Source organism: Apostichopus japonicus, chromosome 7, assembly GCF_037975245.1.
Source record: "Apostichopus japonicus isolate 1M-3 chromosome 7, ASM3797524v1, whole genome shotgun sequence".
NCBI lineage: Eukaryota > Metazoa > Echinodermata > Holothuroidea > Aspidochirotida > Stichopodidae > Apostichopus > Apostichopus japonicus.
This window is the reverse complement of record NC_092567.1, coordinates 4,388,924-4,404,286: the sequence shown is the minus strand read 5'-3', so window position 1 is coordinate 4,404,286 and position 15,363 is coordinate 4,388,924. Positions and strand designations below refer to the sequence as shown.

At 37.4% G+C, this 15,363-nt stretch overlaps 1 protein-coding gene across 13 annotated transcripts in view; it reads left to right on the top strand.

The window, feature by feature from the left end:
* Window positions 1-15,363, top strand: part of LOC139969978 (NLR family CARD domain-containing protein 4-like) — a 585,990-nt gene that overhangs the window by 294,004 nt on the left and 276,623 nt on the right. For 12 of the 13 annotated variants that reach the window (XR_011793853.1, XR_011793851.1, XR_011793854.1 and 9 more), the window contains one exon: window positions 14,940-15,016. The exons of the other annotated variant lie outside the window; for it this stretch is intronic. Coding sequence is in view for 1 of the 12 variants with exons in the window: in XM_071975470.1 (XP_071831571.1) it covers window positions 14,940-15,016 (77 nt within the window). In the remaining 11 variants the exon portion in view is untranslated. The remainder of the gene's footprint in view (window positions 1-14,939; window positions 15,017-15,363) is intronic. 13 annotated transcript variants of the gene reach the window in all.

The following is a 15,363-nucleotide window of genomic DNA, read 5'->3' as shown; positions in this document are numbered from 1 at the left end:
AAATTTTGAGTTAAAAAGTTTTGAGATGAAAAAGTCAAAATTTTTGACTTTTGAGGTGAAAATCTTGAGATCAAAATTCCAAATATTGAGAAAGCAAATTCAAAATTTTGAAATTTGGGGACACTTATTTTTTGTTTTAAGCCACCGTACTAGGTCGGTGAAGTTAGATCAGTTTTGAGACCAATTAGATTTCTTAAAACCAACTGCAGTGACTGGCTCAGCAATGTTAAAAATTAAACAAGCATAAGTGACAATTCTTTATTCACAGCTGTACATACTCAGATTAGTAGGAAGTATTTCCAATTGTGTTCTCTGTTTATAGGGCTGGACTTACAAGGGTACTGCAAAGCTCTCCAAATCTTCAGTACTTTCACATAGTTTCTGGAATCTGCTAGCAATTTTGAGCACATGAGGACATGTCAGTACTAGAAATACTTAATCTGATTTCACACTGTGGAATATATATAAATATCTGAGACCTAGCCGGGTGCTTCAGAATAGCTCTGTAACATCTCTTCTACTTCCTGTATTCTTCTACTAAGTTTAAAACATGTAAATACATGTTAGAGAGAAAAATGTAATTTCTATATAGTATAAATCTAAGCCCTGGTGGGAGTCCCTGGGGACTTTAGCTGAGGCATTTTTACTTTTCAGATATTTAATGTTCTTTGATAGTGATTTTACAGCCCAAGTGAAGCCAATGGGGGGGGGGGGGAGGGGGAAAGTTATAACCACCCTTATGGATGCCAGTGCATACATGTTTTAATGCCCTCTAAATGTGTTTATTTTAAACAGTATTTAGCTCTCAAATATGCAAGGAAGAAATGTTATCATGACATGATATTGATAAAGAGTGGCAGGGGAATTTAAATTCCTTAACCATGCCTGCTAGCCATATGTTTGGTGAATAAAGTCACAACAACCAGATTAACTTAATTCTTACCATTCCTATGTAACTCTGTGCATCAAGAAGTGTCGGATACTGAAAGAAGCTTGATAGATGCATACAGACCTAATCTGTTTGACCCCAAAATATGGAGAATAACATTTTTCAGGGCCAAAAACCGGGAGAATAAGGGGAAAATAGGGAGGTTGGTCATTTTCAACTGAAATTATATAAATACTCCTAAATAAATAGTCTACAGTACCGCTCATGTATAACTGGACATGTGTACGCGCACAGGATCGTATAAACAAGTACAATCGCGTATAAAATCGTTGACAAACAAATTGCCGCGTAGACACCTCGTATAATCCCTGTACGAGTTTATACGCAGGTTATGCTATTGTGCTCAATGAATAGGGGTTAAAGTCGCCGAAAGAATTAGTGAGATGTTTGAAACAGCCGTTTCTTAAATCGTAGTTTAAGACGTGATATTCACCTTGCATCGAAGAGGACGCAGGTAAAGTGTGTGCCGGCATAGAACTTAACTTTTTTTTTTGTCGTACACAAGTAGCCTACATGCGAACTGCACACATTCGGTACGCCGCATGTACAAACAAGTGACAACTTGTGTTTATTAAACTTGTGCAGGCGCGTATCCAGGGGGGGGCGTTGGGGGCGCGCGCCCCCCGGATAAGAAAGAGAGGAGAGAAAAAAAGAGAGAAGAAAAAAGGAAAAAAAGAGGGGGAAAAAGAGAGAAAAAGGAGAAAAGGAGGGAACAGAAGAAAAACGCCAAAGACACCGGGAAGAGAAAGAGGAACATTGACATAAATACAGCGCTGATCCATATTATATACACAGGGTAGCCAGTGGCATATCGAAGATTTCTGAAGGGGCATGCGCCTCGGCCTACCCTTACACCGACAACTCCAATTTTGACGTTTCCATTTTTCCTCTCTCACTAATGTATATATACTCTATATGGTATATCATAACCCACGTGTGTGTATGGACGCCTTAAACAGTTGTACAATTGTGCTATGAAAAAAACTGTGGCTGGTCTCGAACTCGACCGACTCGTTGGGGAACATGGCGCATTTCGGTATTAGACCAGAATCTATATGCGAACTGCACTATACATGTGTTCTTCGATGCAACACTGCCATCCACAGATAAAATGTAATACACTCCAACCTGAATGCTAATTGTTACCCCAAATCTAGTACCGTAACTCGTACAATTAATCTAAAAATATATTTCGCATGCGATTTGAGAATTGAGCACATTTCCTGTGAATATCATGTAGTTGACCCAAAGGCGTATCATTGCCGGGGCGGGGGGGGGGGGGGGGGCTGACGCACCCATCACTTCTTGAGATTGTTCCCATCTGTATGAAAATGTGCGCCTCACAACCCTATGCCCACACCTCTAATCGCTTCCCGATGACATGCTATACAATACGAGAATTATTACTGTTGACATTGTTAGGCGTGACTTCTCCTAAAGACATTTGAAATGACGAGATGAAAGTATTTTGGTATTTCAACATTAATCAGAAAATTTCTAAATTATACACTTGGATAAAAGTCAGGGTAGGGGTGGGAGGGGGCAATGTTCTATTCAGCTGAGAAGAAGGCCACTGCTACGAGTGTACACCCCTACCGGCCCGCTCCAATCCCCCCTTACGACTTTACAAAAACATTGTTCATAGGCAAAACTGCATGGTGTATGGAGCCAATTTTAGACCTAATTGGTGGTCTAATTATGCCTCGGGGTGCACCAGTTAACATCAATTTTCAAAAAGAATTCAGGGACGGGGCTACTGAGATTAGCCTTCAACAACCAACGACCACACCTCCGCCATTTTTAAATTCTCTGGCCTTTCCATAATAGTGCAGGACCTACCTAAGTCAGTTGGGATTTGCTCCCCCCCCCCCCCCCTTTGAAATCCTATATTAAAATGGGGGTTGAGAAGGGACCATTTTCCTAGTCTTGCAAACCGATTTCAAGTAGTAGATAACCTATGCATCTGCCATTAAAATGTGGTACATGGCTACATGAAGGTAACATGCTACAGTATACTGTGTACCTCTTTGCAAATACAAATACTAGTCATTGTTTTTAGTACATTTTGTTAGTTCTACACAATGAAACAAATGGAATCATAAAAAAAAAGCATTTGATGTTATTTATAGAACTAGTTAGGCAAGATGTCCTTACGTACATATGGCCCGTAGATTTGATCACAAGTATGCAACACAACCCATTACAATTTCACAAACTGACTGTTGAGAAATTATTATGTAAAGACTCACCAAAATCTCCGCCACAAAGGAAGTTATGTCATTAGTGATGTGTTCCCACTTGCTTTTTTCTTTCATTTTCTTGGAGGAAATGTACCTAAGAAATGTTGAAAATGGTATCACCTGGAGGTTAAAGAAAAATACAAAATAATTCAACTTTCCATTCACTAGATTTATCAAGATGAAAATTGGTCAGGTCTGTGATCATTTTTGTAACAGACATCAACGTCTTCCCTTGTTTCTTATTAATAAGTATGAATATTTGTATAGCTGTATTCTCAGGGCAGCATATATATTGTTTTATATTTCTGTTTTTATTTTTGGGTATGTTGGACTGACATACAGATAGCTAACAGCACAGGACTAATATCATTATTAAAAGCACCTTTCCCTTTATCTTAATGCTGCTCTTTAGGAATATGTTTTGCATCTGAGGTAATCAATACAGTCAGTTATTTACAACACTTGAAGTGGTATCTGATCGACTCCATGTTACAGTCTATGAGTTGTGAACCCCCCACCCCCAATAAAAGACATATTTGGAAAATTGCTGGAATATTTCTAACAAATTTGTGAGCTATCTTCCATAGTATTGCAACAGAACATAAATGTAGAAAGCACATGTGCTGGAGTTTCCTGGAATTGTCTCTTAAATGGCCAGTATTATAACTGAAGTGCAAATAATGTACATCTTATACAGAACACATTAAGAGAATCCTTCAACACTGTTGACCAATGGCTAAGAATATAATCCTGAATTACTATGGTTTTTACTCTGAGGTCATGTATAGGGTCCAGAAGGTTCATGCATGTTTTGTATTACTGACTGACAACAACATATGCACACATTACAGTAAACCCACTAAAGACTTGCATTTGTAATACCTTAGTATATAGCTCATTGACAAATGACATAAAACCTAGATTATCTTCAGATTAAAATTTTACATCAATTTTATTGGGTTTTAGATGTACTGAGAGGGGAAGGGTTGGAAAGGTTAGGATGGAAACAGAGATTTTTATGGTTCCTGTTAGTCATTCTACATCGTTCTAACTTAGTGTGGGTATGGTTCTAACTTAGTGTGTGTATGGGTCTCATTTTGTGTGCAGTGACTCTATTTAATTGTTAGGGCACATGCACTTATGAATTAAATTGATTGTTTATGAGCCTGCCATACATTTTACTGCCTATTATTTGCGGAAATTACAGTAGGCTGACAATACAGAGGAGTCTGGCTGCGCTGTTAAGACTGATTACTACCCTTACCTGCCACCCAACACTATGACACACTGATAAATTAGAAGGGATCAAGTCATCTGAACATTTTGTTCCTTCATTTATGATGGCTACACAAAACAAAGAAATGGACCCAGTATACTAAACACATACACCTCTTTGTGTACTTTTACACAATGGTAAGCAATACAATGTATGACATGTATTGCCTAATATATGGTGTATGTATGTTAGACTGAAGCCATTATTTTCTTCCCTAGGCCCTTAGGGAGTTTACTGATCAAGCAAGATTCAAAAAAACATTTACTGTTCCAACAGGATTAGGCAGTAACAAAATCTCTTCCTACTTCAGAATCAAATCTAATTATAACTACAACCCAGCTTACCAGTCCTGCTATACTCTAAGTATACACTAATCATTACCATCAGCATATTGTAAACCATTCTGTGCAAGATCCACATCATGTGACCCCAAAGATCGTCTCAAGAAAGATTAATCCACATTTACCTAATCAGGAGATAAAGACAAAGACAATCAGAAACATATCAGAACTAGATGTTTAATGCAAACGATAAAATCCCTTGTTTTTGAGTTTGCCTTTTTAATATTTACTCAACAGTTATTCCATTGCTCACAGATACACAAGCTTATGCTAAAATGACTCAATAATTGCAGGTTCATTCATTTTATTGCAAGGCGCTTTTATTTTAAAGTTGAATAATTTTTGGAAATTTATCCATAAAGAAAACAAAAGGCAAAATTTGGTAACATGTTTGCAATCCTATGGATAAGACTAACTTGGTCAGCACACTTTCTAATTAGATACTTTTAACATTGTTTGGTGCAGCAGGCCAATGAAGTTGTTCATCTTTGTATGAACACCAAATTTCTAATTCTATTACTTTGAAGTCAAGCAAAGTTAGGCCTAATTACTGGTCTAGATTGCTTTTTTTCAAACTATCTGTATACCAGTGTGAAGCAGAGGCTGCTCTATTACATAAATGTTAGTGTTTTTGCTTTCACAACTTTCCCAGTAACTTCATTTCCAATTTTGCCAATATACAGCAACATGATGCACCCCCTCCCCCTCCCTACCCAAACACACTGTTATAACAGAATTACTGAATTACACAATAACTTTAAGAACAGAAAAATCATACAAATGCATTAAAGATTTCAGATGACATAACATGCTAAGTGATTGTCATATTGTGTTGTATGATCTTCTGTGATAGAATCATAAACTGTTGCTTGTCATAGTGCAATAGTCAATACATAGCATTATCCATGGCATATTTAATATGATGGGATAGGTGGAACTTGTCATAAATTACATAATATCCACTCAACCTGGAGGCTTTGATAATTGAAAGCCTTCATTAGCATTATATGCTCACACAGTGACAGGAATGAAAGTGCTGCATCATGAAAAAATGGATGCTAATGACCATTAAAAATTGGTCAGATTTGAGAGATTAGAGATGTACTTGGCATCAGAATTTCATCCTCTTGAAACCTACAATTATGATACAATTTGTAGAGATGATGCTACAATTAGAGAAATACTGAACAAAAGAGGTCTCACAGAATCCCTGAGTCTAAGACACAAACTTTAGCAGTATTCTAACTAGATTGTTTATATGTTATGTCTTGTTTTAACAGTGATTTGAATTGAAGGGAGTTGGGGGGGGGGGGGTGCTGGATGATGGACTTTCCGGTGGGGAAATTTCCCTTGAGGGATCATGGAGTAAAAATATTAAACTACCACTTTCATTTTCATGGAGGAGGGGAGTAGGGGGGAGGGGTGGATGGGTAAGAATCAGTTGGTGGACCATACAATCATTACCCTGCTCATGTCAATTGTACACATTTCTTCCAAGAGCTGTAATCCGGATATGGTAAAGCCCTAAAAAGGCTGGTCTCAGGACTGAATAATTCCAGTTTACCTGATGATGAGAAAAAAAAAACTGCATTTGGTGATCAATTATAATGTTATTACTCAGGTAAATTTTCATCATCGGGTCTGCAAGTAGCAGCATTCTACCATGTAGCATTGTCAAACACAGAACACAGCTGATATAAACATATGGTATGCAGCAAAATGCTACTGCAGTTTCAAAATAAATCACTCAGTTATAATTATAATAACAATGTAAAGAAACTAATGCAACCAGAATACAAATATATAGACTGTACAAGATGAGTTCAAGGTCTCATAATGCTTCCCAAAGTGTGTATACAGCTCACCTAATACCAAGCTAATTGAAATATAAAGAAACATTAACTTAAAATTGAGACAAGCATGGAATCTTCAATACAAACTTTAGGCAATAACACTGGACTGTCTATAGGTTGATGAATTTGTAGGATTTCTGAAATGATGACATTGTACTCTAATTGATTGAGTTAAAGTACATATTTTTCTATCTGCAGACTTTGACATATACTGTTATTTCATAACATGTTGTTCAGTGCAGTCCTGTTGTGAGAGGGTGAGGGTTGGGTGGAGGCTACAGTTGTATGTCAGCTAAGTGCCCAGTGAAATATGTGATAAAGAATGATATACTTTAAACTTTGGATAAACAAAGACTTAAAAAAAGTGGATCTGGTGACACAAATGTGCATGGAACTGTGCCTGGCTCTCAATGTCACTGGTTTTGTGTACATCTTACTTGAATAATGCTTCTTTAGCCTCACAAGATGTGATTGTGAATCTAAGAACTGGTGTGTGACAGTTTATCAGGAGTTTGGAGAAAAATATCAAAGAAGTAAATTAGATACAAACCCAACCATAATCTTCAGCTGATATGATAGACATCTTTGAGATGAATATCAAAAGTGGAGGTGATTTGCATTTTACTGTCCAATTACATTTCAAATCATATTTCCAATATGTAAGCAAATGCTTAAAACAGTCATCTCTACTGTACTACAGTAAATAAACATCATAACAAACAAAGTACATTAAAGTTCAAGATTATATCCATAGTTGTGTGACCTTTGTGTGACCTACCTAAATTAATCAAGGTTTCTTGTTTTTGTTTGATGGAGTGTTCATTACAAATACCTCTAACTCAAAGCTCAGCGATACAGACTGAGTTGACTTCTTTAATGTTTCTACAGCATTATGAAATATCTAAAATGGTATTTCAAGTTTTTGGTTTTAATCTGAAGAAAATAAATATCTAAACAGAAGACTTATTTGTGGGTAACCCAAACTACTTTCATACAAACCAACAAGTTGTCTTCCAGTCTTACCATTCTGGGAGTGTCAGGAGTTCTAGAGGCCTTTATTCATTTGAGTCTGGGAGGCAATTTTATTTCAATTTGACATATTAAAATGTACCAGAGGGTGTTTAGGCAGTTAATTGTGTAATGGCAAGCTCATTACAACCATACCAAGTACTGGATTAATCCAGCAAGAATCCGATCATGTTATTGTCTTTACTAGGGATTAATTCTGTCAGTTGTATTTTGAGTGGATGAGTTAAAACTTTATATAAAATTCTTTTAGTGAGAGTGAATGGAGATTAAAGAGTATTCCTTGATCTGCAAGGCTATTCAAAAAGTCTACCACACATATTTGAAACATTATCATTACTGTTCTACACTTACCATTAATGTGATTACCATCACAAGGAGGAAATATCAGCTGATGAACCATTCATCGTCCTTGTCAGCACAGTATGAACACTTCCATCAAAAACTGGTAACTACCGGTGGAATAGGTGATCCTCTAATAGCTCGCTTCATAATTAACCTAATGAAGAGAAAAGAAAGTGATGTGAATGAGATTTAAGTCCTAATTATAGGAGAAATTGAGAATGTCAGTAAGAAAAAGATGTGTGTATGTCTCTGGCCTGTATACATGGACATTCAGAGAAAAAATCCAGAGGTAGGAAAGTACACTTCAGTTGCCAGTAACCAGGTATTAAGTGTAAAAACAATGAACCAGTTAACCATCAAACTTGAACCGGATTGTTCGTTGTTAGTGGAAGTGGCATATAAAGGTGTGGTGCAGTGATATAAATGAGCTCCCAAAGGAGAGTCCAACCTCACACCTCCTCGCCTCCTCTGCCCCACTCCCCTTCAGACACCTTACCTGTACCCACCACCACCCCTTCCTTCGCCGCCCCCCCCCCCTTCGCACATCATCTTTTTTTAGGGAGCCCTTCAAATCAATTCCGTTTCTACCCGATAACATCATCACCGTTTTAGTACACACAGTAGGCCTACTCTACTTCTACAATAGCAGTGGCGGATCCAGGATTTCGCCGAAGGGGGGGCCCAGATGGGAAATGCCTAATCGTCGTCCTGGGGGAGGGGTCTAAGGGAAGTGGGTGCCCCCCTCCCCTTTGGGAAAATTTCACAAAATATGGAGGTCCTCGGTGCAATCTGGTGCTACTTTTCGTGAAAGTTTGGAGTAAAATTTATTTCCAATAAATCATGTATTCATGGTTTGCCGGGCATATATTTGCAATTTCGAGCAATGAGCTGGGATTTACGTCTTTGGGGAGTAGGTGGTGATGCAAACTACTTTTTACCAGGCTACTCCAGGCCATACATCTTGGATGCCCCCTTCCAGATGGACACTATTGATGCAGTCAGAGTGCCCCTCTCACCTTCACTTTATCAGAATGATGGTGTACTCTTTTTGCAAATTTATTTTACAAAAAATTACACGCACAGTGGCGTAGCTAGGATTTTTTGAGTGGGGTGGGGGCCATGGGGGCTGTTCTTTCTTGTGGGGGGCGGAGTTTACTATCTAAGCGGAGCGCCACCTTGGTTGGCGCGGAGCGTACAGAGAAAATTTAAGATTTCAGCACCCCCCAGATCGCAGGAGATGGCACCTGTGAGGCAAAATAGCAACCAAAAAGATGTGCAACTTTGGTGACAGAAATGCAAAAAAAGTTTTTTCTCTTTCATGCTGACTGGCCTTGCCAACTCAGCCAGACTTTTAACTTGAGGGAAGTTGGCATCATTTGTCGTTTCAAGCTGTCAAGGCCTTTCTCCCAACTCAAACCCCTGTGGGCTACCGGTAGATTTGCAGGATATGCCCACATGTGGACTTAAATAGCATTAGAGGAAGGGGGTGGAAGACTAACACGCATCGATGTTTCGGTAATGGTCCACATTGATGGCTCGGTGCTTACTAGGCCATTTATTGGGTTTCTTGAGGCAGCTGTCATCAGAATCTGGCTTTTTGTGCCAATCGATGACCGATAACATGTATTGGTATGTAAATTTCTTCTTCATATATCTAGCAACACTCTAAAAACAAATGAGTGGATTTCATTCCATTGGAGTGATCACTCGGCGCACTTCAAATTAAGAGTAAAATTTAACTCTATTGGAGTTAACCCTCACTCCTAATATGAGTGAATATAACTCTATTAGGAGTTAAGATTTACTCCAATGGAGTGGAAATTCACTCTTATACCGGAATGTGCTCAGTGATCACTCCCATGGAGTGAAATTCACCTATGTTTTTATCAGTACAGTACAGTGCATATCATCATAGACGTACGTACGTACTACGTACGTTCGTATATCATACGCACTCGATACCCACGATACGATACGGTCCTGGAGAAAATATTTCCACTCATCATTTTTTAAGGCGATACAGTAGTGAGTATTGAACAGGCACAGCCGCATGTTTGCAGGAAATTCAGAATTCCCAATATTTTATATCTCTACCAGTAGTGAAAATCATGTTTCGACAGTTTCGTGGACATAAAAAGTTGTTTTGTGGAATATTCAATGACATATCAAGGGCGGATGCAGGATTTGTGACAGGGGGGGGGGTCTGACTGGTCCAGCCGTGCCTGAACGTAAGACTATCTAAGCGGAGCGCCATCATCGGTTGGCGCGGAGCGTACAAGAAAATTGTTGGCTTTACAAACCCCCCAGATGGCCGGAAACGGCACTTCCCGAGTATTCTAAGCAGCATGTACCTAGCCTGAAAATATGGATCTCATGTCTGCAATTTCAGGCCCCCCGTAGCTACGCCACTGATCACGCATGGGGTACTTTCCCTCGAACGCGGTAAAAAAAATCAAAAAATCAAAAAAAAAAAAAAAAAAAAAAAAATCAGGATTTTCAAAAAGGGGGGGCCCGGGCCCCCCGGGCCCCCCCTGGATCCGCCCCTGAATAGTTTTCTGCACAGACGATTGATTCAAACAATTTATTTCTAAAGTAAAATAAGTTAACAGTAAAGATGACACACCTGTGAACTCCCATAAATACCTAATTAGCATAACAATAGATGACACGAGCCAGGGTTAAAGATAATGAATAGAAAAACAGGACACGCGTATAGTGTACACCTGGAATGTTGTAACTGTCATACAACGTAACCATGGAAACCGACGATAATTAGGTCAGTCCGTGTCTAGCAGTGGCTGGGAATAATGCATCATTTTATTCAATACGGGATAGGTATATATCTAACAGCCATTCAGTGATACTGTATGTCATATGCCATGATATTACGACGTGTTCTCATTATTATTCTTTGTTTATATATTTTAAATGAGTAAACTTGATTTCCTTGGTTGTTTAATTCATCCCTCATTTGCTCCTCTCCCTAATTCGATAGAAGGATTGTTTTATTTCCCTTTCTTTGTTTTTTTCCCTTTATGTACTTCTCGTTGGTATATGGAAGTCTGTCTTATTAGCACATAATTGAATAGCCCTTAATATAACTCACATATATGTGACTACAAACATTGTGGGTTCTTAATTGCCTAGTTTTATTGAGAACAGTTTTGTTCTGTGAAGTTGATTAAACGGTGGAGATAAAATATTGCTCGTGTTTAGCAAGGAGGAAGTAATTCGAAGGTTCATGTCGCCTTCTACCAAATCTGAAATATAGTAATAATATCCAAGTTAATATATTTCTCAGCCATAAATCATAAACAAGCAAAAACAACACAAGTAAGAAAACAAAGCACTTGAGATCCTCTCAGATTCGTTTGATGAGATCTTTTATCTATTTAAATATCGAATTATATACTGCACTAGTTCTTTTTATCTACACAGAACAGGCGAAAGGGATTAAATTATTCCATCGAAGTTTAAAATGTAAAATGGATAACGACAACTAGAAATCGATTTCAAATTTACAACTTAACTGCTTTTAGCGAATATAGAAAGGCTTAGATGGCTGTCATCATCGCCCTCAGACTTTCTTCCAAATGGTTTACATTATTGTTATAACACACGCTAACAAAATGAAGTACAGATTTCGATCCACGGGACACAATGAATGAACCTACAAGTTAACAATCAGAATAAACACTTATACAACTGCCAGGGTCATATCCAGGTCGTAAATATGGCCACGGTTCATTTAGTTTTGTTGCTGAGAAGGAAAAAAAGAAGAAGTTATTCACTCGTTGAAATTAATTCATTGCGTCATAATTTGCAATGTTTTACATGAATCATGGTGGTATGCTTATTAAAACTGAACATCAGTAAATTGTGATAGTAACATGCATGGTCGACAAGTAAAAAGGAAAAGAAAGGAAAATAAAACAGAAAAGAAACCGAAGGAGAGGTGTTATGTTCCTGGAAATACAGTTAGTAGAGATCTGTGGGTTATTTTTTCCGTCGGTAGCACATCCGGGGTTTTACTCCCGTCAAATCGTAGCGAATAGAGTGAAAACATGTAAAGTAATTGTGTCTAAATATCGCGAGTCTACGCTTTCAGAACGCATGAAGAGAAAGATGGATGCTCTACGCATATACCTCTATAGGCATAAGAATGCAATATAATAGTAAAATAGAGGAGCCCTAATGTAACAGAAGCTAAGCTATCTTCGTAGGTATTTTACAGATGTTGTATTTTTAATTGTTTGAGATACTACAGTAGGCCTACCTGCATATTTATGATTCTGCGTCATGTTTTGCTTTGTTCAACACTTACTTTTGCTGGAAAAAGTTTTAATTTCATACTGCAAAGAATCATATCTTTCTAATGTGCAATTACGTAGCACCATGCATCTGCCTAACTGCCAAACCTTTGTTCATAGAAAGTATTGATGTTGCAGATCTGTACTTTGGAGACTTGAACAACAATCATAGGCCTACTGGCGAGTGAAATTTGGCGAGTAGATTTTTAGTCACGGTCGCCAAATAGCGATTACTTTCAAAAATAATTGTCGGGCCTGAAAAACTTCACAACATGATTTCTCATGGTAGAAATCATGGATACTTTTCATACATGGTATATGGATTTGCCATATTGAATACAAGAATCCTAAATGAGTGTGAGGTCAAATCTCCTATAGGTCACCAGAGGTCAAACTCTGAAAAACCTTTTACATGATATGTAACGATGGAAATCGTGGATACCTGTAATACTTGGTGTGTGGATTCATAACATCGAGTACAAGACCCCGATTGTTTTGGAGGTGTGTATAGTCACGTATAGTAGACTGACCCGTGTTATCATGCCATATTGGAATTGTAACAGCTTGTTCTGGTTATACTTACAAGCAGAAGTCTAGTGCATTGAATTCATCGAAATCTCAATGCATTTTGCATTCGGGTTATCTTTGGAAAGGAGGGGTGGGGGTGGGCTCCAAATATGACTTGCGTCCGTTGGGAGGGGTCTAAACGGGGAGAACACTTTTATTAAAATATAACCTTTAATAAATAGTTTTCAATGCTGTAGCGATATAAATTATTAGTTCAACAATTATTTCCAGTATTTTGCCTACATGTGTACATTGAGTTGCTATGTCCGCTATAGCCCTTACAGTATATATAACATTAATGAAATATTCGAAAGCGCCTGTTAAAACCAGTCAATGGATAGAAACAGAAAACTAACGATTGTAAGAACAAGTTTTACATAAGAAATAGCAGTATCTATGCGTTAATTATGCTAATTAGATATAAGGTACGTAACCTATATAATTTCTTTACATTGTCCGGAGCAGTGTTTTACATAGAACTGGGCAATTCAAGTATAAGGTAGGGTGATACTGAGCTAGACTTTAACATATTTATTGGATATTATGCACTATCTGTTACCGGTTAATTCCAGATAATTTCATTTCATGCTCGATAAACTCAAGTGCCCTCTTGTTGTTGTGTGTTTGTAACAAGTGCCTTCATGTCTAAAAATTTGCTGTTTGGCTTCAAAATAATAATAATGATAAAATATGCAGTTCAAAAGTACCGGTATAAAGACAACTGTTGCTAAAAACATTCAAATACGGTACTTGAACCTGTGGAAAGGAATGCACAGATTATTTATTTTGAGAGGGTTTCAGATAATTTGACAGTCTAGTGGTTTCTTGCGTAAATTCAAAGTCACTTGCTCCACTTCCCCTCAGTGTTTGTTCCTCCATATTCCAATAAAACTTTTCTTTTGTGAATCAACGACGAAGGCATTAATGTAGTCTTAACAAAGTATGACCAGGAAGTCTTAATAACTCCTCGGTATGAAGGGGGTCGGATATTTTGGACTCATGCAGCTCTTCATTGAGAACATAGTTGAATAGGAAGATTCGATTGTGTAATGGTTAAGGTCATTATTATCAACTCCACAAAAATGTTATAATTTTGTACAATTTGATTTAGATCAATGACAAAAAACAATGCGTGCAATGTGGTAAAATTATTGAAGGTAGATATTGAATAAATACTTAAATAACGTTGGTAAATCATATAACAGTAACAATTTGTGTTTAACTTCAACCCGAGATGACAAATTGTTGCGCCGAGTAAAGAATGTTGGTATGTCCTCGACCCTCCTATCCCTCTACCTTCTATATCTCCTCCATTTTAGTGCAATATTGTGCAGGTTTGTCATTCCGAAATTATGTTGAAAAATGTAATTTGTAGCATCTTAAACTATTCTGAGATTAAGAAACAATTTTCAGTTTTAAGATTCATTATTTCTAGATTTTATAACTTACCACTGCACTCTAACAATTTCAGACATTTTAGTTCTCATTTAAAAGTGAGAATGGTTCACGAAAACGATCTATATTATCAATCAATTTACCGAAAATAACATACGGAAAAAATCACGTGATCCGGGCGGAAAATGGCAAGCGGTTGTTACAAGGATTCGCTCCGTTTACTTAGTTTATTGTGTACAATGTTGTATTTCTACATGTTTGAACAACTTTAAATGAAATGATAATTTAAGCAATACAGACAGTTAGCCAATTCTGATCATGTGGACAGCTATACTTTTCACAGTTACTACCAACCGCATATAATTTGCATACAGTAGAGCAGTTCCAACTATCATTATTATTATTGGCAAACCTATATCCATTCTACTTTATTTTTCTTGGAATCGTTGAAACACGAGACTCGTGGTTATAATTAATTCTGATCAGAATGATCACCAGATATGATTAATTACCTTGTTATTTGTTGTCTACTTTGTTGTTTATCTTCATTGATTTAGTAAACAATAGACCTGACTAGGAGGGCATTCCTCTACGTCTTCTACATCTTACGCGATGATTACTCTACTTCTCTCCATAGGTTTGTTGGATACCATATGCCAGACACTATTCCGGTTGGATCCATTCCATCATCCTTGAAATCAAGAAATGTGAAAGGTATTGTCAAAATGACGTCATAATGGACACACTTAAAATTTCTTACATTTAATTAAAGGCTTTACTATAACTATGTGAATTTATTTTGAGTTGTTGATTGTTGTTAATTCACATACAAGAGAGTAATAAATCAGCAACACATGATTGTCATTTTATATGAAGGAGACACCCAGAACAGAGTCTTGTGATAGTAAACAACAAACTGAATAATAGAAATGTAACAACACTTGATATATTGCTAAGCTTAGTTGATTTAAGAGATAAGTCGTGTTCCTTTCATTTCGCTCCTTCGAGGTCACTGCACTATAAGATGTTTTGTGAGCAGCCATCACATCAATTGATGCTTT